The sequence below is a fragment of the Schistocerca nitens genome, chromosome 5 (assembly GCF_023898315.1).
Source record: "Schistocerca nitens isolate TAMUIC-IGC-003100 chromosome 5, iqSchNite1.1, whole genome shotgun sequence".
Taxonomy (NCBI): domain Eukaryota; kingdom Metazoa; phylum Arthropoda; class Insecta; order Orthoptera; family Acrididae; genus Schistocerca; species Schistocerca nitens.
This window is the reverse complement of record NC_064618.1, coordinates 690,722,746-690,729,293: the sequence shown is the minus strand read 5'-3', so window position 1 is coordinate 690,729,293 and position 6,548 is coordinate 690,722,746. Positions and strand designations below refer to the sequence as shown.

At 35.3% G+C, this 6,548-nt stretch overlaps 1 protein-coding gene across 1 annotated transcript; it reads right to left on the bottom strand.

The window, feature by feature from the left end:
* Positions 1-5,219: 5,219 nt before the first annotated feature.
* LOC126260664 (uncharacterized) lies at positions 5,220-5,888 on the bottom strand. Its single transcript, XM_049957999.1, has one exon. It carries the CDS (start codon positions 5,886-5,888, stop codon positions 5,220-5,222), a length of 669 nt encoding a protein of 222 aa, XP_049813956.1.
* Between the last annotated feature and the right edge of the window lie 660 nt (positions 5,889-6,548).

The following is a 6,548-nucleotide window of genomic DNA, read 5'->3' as shown; positions in this document are numbered from 1 at the left end:
GGATATTTTTACCTCCCCTCTTATTTAGCCATCTGCCTTTTTAAAATTCATTATTTCAGTTTTGACTAATTATTATTAACATATGTGAGTATAATCTGCATTTTTGTAAAAGAGATAGGTTGGCTCTCAGTTTTAAAGAATATAATACCAGGTCTAATTTTGTGCTTAGTTTCAGGTAGGTATTTGATTTTCTTATTTATTTCAACTATATCTAGTTAATACTTTTGTTACAGTGTGAAATCAGTAATTGTTTCATAACTTAAATGCTATGGTTGACTTTTAAACAAATATAAATTCTTACAAATTATAAACATCTTATGAAATTGCAGATTATCATCATGTACGAGGGTTGACTAAAAAGTAATGCCTCCACTTTCGTAACTCTTCAACAGTTGGCAGCGTTGGTATGTGGCAGGTACTGGCTTGTTCCATAGTCTCTTCTCTACAGTTCCAGTTGGCTGGAAGCATTAGCACTGAATGGTTGTGTTGTTACAGTGTTGAGTATGGGACGCTGCACAGACAGTCGGTCAGTGTGATTTATGCAACATGCAGTCATTGAATTCTTGACAGCAGGTGTCACCCCAAAGGAGATTCATCAGAGAATGAAAACAATTTATGGTGATTGTATTGATGTGAGTGCTGTGTGTCTTCATTCTTGTAACACAAGAGGAGTTCCTGACAAATTTCAAGTCTGTGCACTTTCAGGATACTCATCATATACAAATCTTCTGATAGTCAAGCAAAGCAATAATGTGACCCACACATACTTGTGAAATGCCGATTGTGCTTGCAGTTGCTGTCTGAGTGATACAACAATCATTCTGGATAAATCTATCAACATTTTGCTTGTGAAACTTGGTGGTTGCTGACACAGGGGATCCAAATCTTTGTTTGTCATGCAGGTCAAGTGTTACCCCCTCAACATCTTTAAGCTCTAAGATGCACAGTAATCACATCAACACAATCACCATAAACTGCTTTCATTCTCTGATGAATCTCCTCTGGGGTGACACATTCTCCTGTCAAGAATTCAGTGACTGCATGTTGCTTAAATCACATTGACTGACTGTCTGCACATGGTTCCATACTTTAGACTGCAACAACATAACCGTTCAATGCCAAGGCTTCCTGCCAACTGGAGCTGTAGAGAAGAAACTATGGAACAAAACAGTACCTGCCACACACCAATGCTGAAAAACGCTGAAGAGTTATGAAAGTGGAGGCATTACTTTTCAGTCAGCCCTTGTATGTTAATGATAATTAGTCAAAAATGAAAAACTGAATTTTAAGGAGGTAGATGGCTAAACAAGAGGGGAAGTAAAGAGATACCAGCTTGCTTCATCACATCACCCCCTCATTAGATTGACCAGATAGATATTTCAAATAGCTAACTGGGCAATTCAGTGACCACAAGTGACCCAAGAATGTGGGTTAAACAGTCTACACACACACACACACACACACACACACACACACACACACACACACACACACACACACACACAAAAAAAAAAAAAAAAAAAAAAAATTTACATACGAATTCTTATCAAAACTACAGTATATATGTGTTTTTCAAATTTATACTTATATGAACTAGCCATATGAAAATCCCCATACAAAATATTTACATACAGTGTATTGTACAATGTCACAAAATATCCTCAAGTTATACTTTTAACAAAAAATTAGGCATCTTCATCATAAGTGATGTCCTTTTTGGGTAAGCAACATTCTAAGAAACATATTGCTTGATACAAGTCCTGTCTTGCTTCAAATAATAAATCCTCATGGGTTGCAATAAGTTAAATTATGCTGCACAATGCAGTTCACTATTTAGAGAAACATTCACTTGTTCAATGTTTATTATTTTTCACAAGCACTTTTACTCTTATAAAGGACGTTTACACGTTTTCTCACCAAGTTGTCCATGCATTCAACAGGTCCAAGTGGCAGTTAGTAAGGAAATGCACTGCTATACGTTTCCTTGGAGGACATTCTCCTCTGCCATAGTACATAAAAGATTAGAAAAAATACTCCCCTTTAGTATACTTACTGTACTTTTTCCTCTAACTTAAGTCTAAGAAAAATGCTTCACACTAGAAATGATAGTCATTACTTCATAAATAGATACATTACACAGTTCTCATAACATCACAATAATTATCAATGATATTGACTACAGTAAAAAAGGTGTGGAGTAGTACAAATTTGGAAAATCAAGTACACATTGCACTACAAATCATTACTCTAATTCGTAACTGTCTGAAACTGGTTAAACTTGGAAGATTTGGGTCTCTTTCCCATTTTCAAAATAGCAAATACTCCAAATGTGCAGGAGGATAGATTCACTAATCATTGTGGTAAAAAAAGAATAGAATCAACATTACATAGTTTAATTATTATTCAAATCAAAATTAATGGGATGGAAGTTGTACAAATCATTACCCCACTTCTCTACTCCACTCAAAGCACTACTTTCATTCAACCAGAAAATTAAATCCTCACAAAATCACAAAATGTTACCAAGTAGTAGACCTGACAGAATATTCTCATCAGTCTAACATCACAGTTTTCAGTTAATCAGCAAAAATAATGTTCTTCATTCCAGTATTACCTCTTTAAGCTCTTAATTCCTTAGAAACCAAATAGAAGTTTCCAGATAACCTACCATTCCAATGAAGCAACATTATATAAGTAATACCTTGCTAAAATATTTCTCTTTCTGTTAAGATCTCATTCCCAGATGCAGTGTCAGAAATTGCACAACATACACAGTACCCAGTGTTGCCTAGTTAAAAATTTAGATCCTCAGCACAGTTACACCACATTTGTTTGCATACAGTCATATTTTTCATCACTCAATCATGTCTTATTTTACTTACTTTTTTACCGCATTAACTAGTGGAGCGTATTCTCAAAAACTATCCCTACTGCAGAGACAGGCTCCCTAACCATTAAGACCCTAACATTATTCATTATTTTATTATTTCTTTATTGTTTCATTATCTAATAAATAGCCACCTGCTCATTTTGAGGAACAACTAATAGTATTCTTAAAGGATCTATTTGGCTCTATTCAAAAACATGTTAGCAAAGCCAGCCCTTAATTAATTCTAAAGTAATTACCAGTTTTGTCAAAAGTATTGTTTGTTTAACTATATCTGTTAATTTCATCATTTAAACAAATAATTTGGCCTAACACTTGTAGTAGAAGAAACTGTTAAAATGACAGAAGTTTTTGATATGTTCAGTTAATTTAATGAGTTAAGTTTTAATTGTAATTTCTGTGAATTAAACATCAAACAATGTGAAGTTTCAGTGCCTATTATTGTGAGGATATATAAGGGCCCAAATTTGGTCCCAAGAGAGTCAGTCCATGGCCAAGTTTCAGACATGAAACCTGTGTTGGTTATAACAACAGTGCATCAACTTAATTGTGAAATAAGTGTAACACAGTTAGGCTGTGTGCTAAAACAATGACAGTGTCTGTTCAATTGATTTAAAAGACTATGAAATGTGTAGTTAGGCTTTTACTGCTCACAGATGTTCAACAGTAAACTATTGTAGAAGTTTGTGGATGTTTCCCTGCAACCTATTAGTGAGGATTATCGAAAGTTAACAAAATTTAAACAGCAGTGCACTCGTCATATAACTGTTTATTATTGGGGTGGTGGTGGTGGTGGTGGTGGTGGTGGTGGTGGGGGTTGTGAACAGTGAAAGTAAAGAACTGTGAAACACAAATGTGCTCCTGTCGGCTACATCATTTAAAGAAGTCAGTGTTGATTCTTCAAACCCCATTTTTCAGCCAGTTTAGCAAAACTGTACATCAACACTGAGGACAACAAACAAAGAACTAAAGCAGGTGAATATCACAGATGGATGCAGTTAATTGAGTGAGCTATGTTCTAATGTAATTTCTGTAACTTAAACATTGAATACTGTATAGTTTCAGTACCTGTTATTGTGAGGATATATAAAGCCCAATTTTTGACTCAAGACAGTCAATCCATAGCCGTTTTTCATACTTGAAGTCTGTATCAGATAGAATAAAAATAACGCATTACCTTAACAGTGGAATCAGTGTAACACCAACAGGCCATGTGTTAAAACAATAACAGTGTCTGTTCAATTAATTTGGGAAATAGTGAACTGTGTGGTTAGGTATTTACTGCTCATAGATGTTCAACAGCAAATTACTGTGGCAGTATGCTGATGTTTACCTGCAACATGTTAATGAGGCTTATCAGAAATTATATTCGGGGTTGTGAACTGAATAACAATGCAGTACGTTAGCACCAAGGACTACCAATGAAGTAATAAAGTGGACGAACATCACAGTATGTGTAAGTCCCCATCTGGGCTACTGTACAGCCAAATTGTGAATAGTGCAGTTATTTTTGTAGCTGAAATTTCAGTCTTTTTCCTTCCTCATCATCTCTGAGGATTTTAAGAAGCAATGTTTCATGTCACTTCCAACATAAATGCTTGTCCCATCATGAGCAGAGTATATCCTACAGAGTGGTGAGGATAGTGCTAATACTGGTAGTTTTTGTTGACAAATCATCAAATGCTGTTTTAGAAATGAATCATTTATTAAGCTTCACACAGTACAACAATATGATGAGAAACACCAACTGCACATTTCAAAAACATAGCCAGAGGTCATCACAACTACACCAAAAAATGGACCAAAGAATTTATGAGACATGTGAGAGACAACCTTCAAAGAATATGAATGATATATATATATATATATATATATATATATATATATATATATATATATATATATATATATATATATATATATATAACAACATTGGAACATTAATACTTTCACACTTTCCCGCAATGTTTTATATATATGATGAAGTAGACACTACACCAACAAGTTCCTTCATCATTTGTAACTTTTTGAATGGTAACCATTTTGTAAGAGTATCTGCTGCCTGTCCACCAGTTGGTATGTAATTCACTTCAATCTTCCTCTCTCCAACCAGTTGGTGAATGTAATGACACCTTGTCTCTATGTGTTTTGATCATTCATAAAACTCTGATTCATTAATAAATTTGATAGCACTTTGTTGATCAATTTGTAAAACAGGAACTGATGACTCATCAACAGCTCCAATTTCTTTCAGAAGTCAGTCTAATGATACACAAGCTTCACTTACAGCCACATATTCTGCCTCCATTGAAGAAAGAGCAACACACTGCTGTTATTTATTTTTCCACACAACTGGCCCCCCGTGGAACTTGGGCAGGATGCCACTTATTGATTGTCTAGTGCCTCTGTCCCCACCATGGTCAACATCACTATAGGCTTCAATACTACAGTCTTTACCCTTCATAAACTTAATGCCAACTGTAATTGTTGATTTAAGATACCTAAATATTCGTTTGAGTAAAGCAAAGTGCACCTGAGTTGATGAGTCTTGAACTCTTGAGACAACATTAACAGCATATGATAAAACTGCTCTTGTGCCTTGTTTTAAATACATCGGACTTCCAACCATTTCTCGATACAGTCCAATATTATTAAAATGAGGTGACTCACCTGGTGTCCATCCTGGTTCAAAGGGTAAAGACAATGGGTTTGCATCCATCATATTCCATTTCTCCAAAATCCTCTTCACATATGCAGATTGATTTATTTGAATACAGTTGTCAAACCTCTTGATTTGTAAACCCAAGAAGTAATCAACTTTTTCTACACTGATTTGAAAACATTTACCCAACTGTTCAAGGAACTTAGATGTGGCATCAGTAGAGCCCATAGCCAATCCATCATCAACATGAAACAATAATACCAGCTTTTCACCATAGAACATACATGGACCTGAACTGCTCTCCCATAAGTTACATTCAGTAAGGAACCCGACAATCATACCAGCATTTTGCGGCTTGGTTTAAACCATATAGACTCTTCAGTAACTTACACACCCATCCAGTACCATCATCAAATCCCTCTGGTTGACTCATGTGGATTTCTTCCTTCAAAATACCATTGAGAAATGCTGTCCTCACATCAAATTGCTGCATACACTTATCATGTTGAATTGCAACACTCAAAAGGCATCTCAGTCTCAAATCTTGCAACAGGGCTAAATGTGTCAACACAACCTACTCCAAACTATTGAGTATATCCTCTTGCCACCAGTCGAGCCTTATATCAAACAACATCATTATTTGCATTTAATTTTGTAGCAAAGACCCTTCGATTTCCAATCATGTTGTTTGGTTTAATTTTTTAAACTTCTTCCCACATTCCATTTTTCTTTAGAGCATCCATCTCTTCCTCCATTGCAGTTTCCATTATTCAGAATTCTCTGAATGCAATGCCTCTTTACAGCTTCTTGGTGTCTCACAAATAAACATCATTCTTGGTTGAGGAACTGAATATTCACAGTAACAACATGGTTTCTTCAAATTTCAACGTCCATGTAAATTGTGGCTTCCTCTTTCCTCATTTCTTGTTTCCAAGTTACTTCCAACTTCCCCCTCAGTGTCATATGACTAGTTGTTAACACTTTCATCACTTGTAGCAA

What these genes read in the sequence shown, in the direction of transcription:
- LOC126260664 (XM_049957999.1), bottom strand. Translation starts at nt 5,888, where the DNA reads ATGATTGTCGGGTTCCTTACTGAATGTAACTTATGGGAGAGCAGTTCA.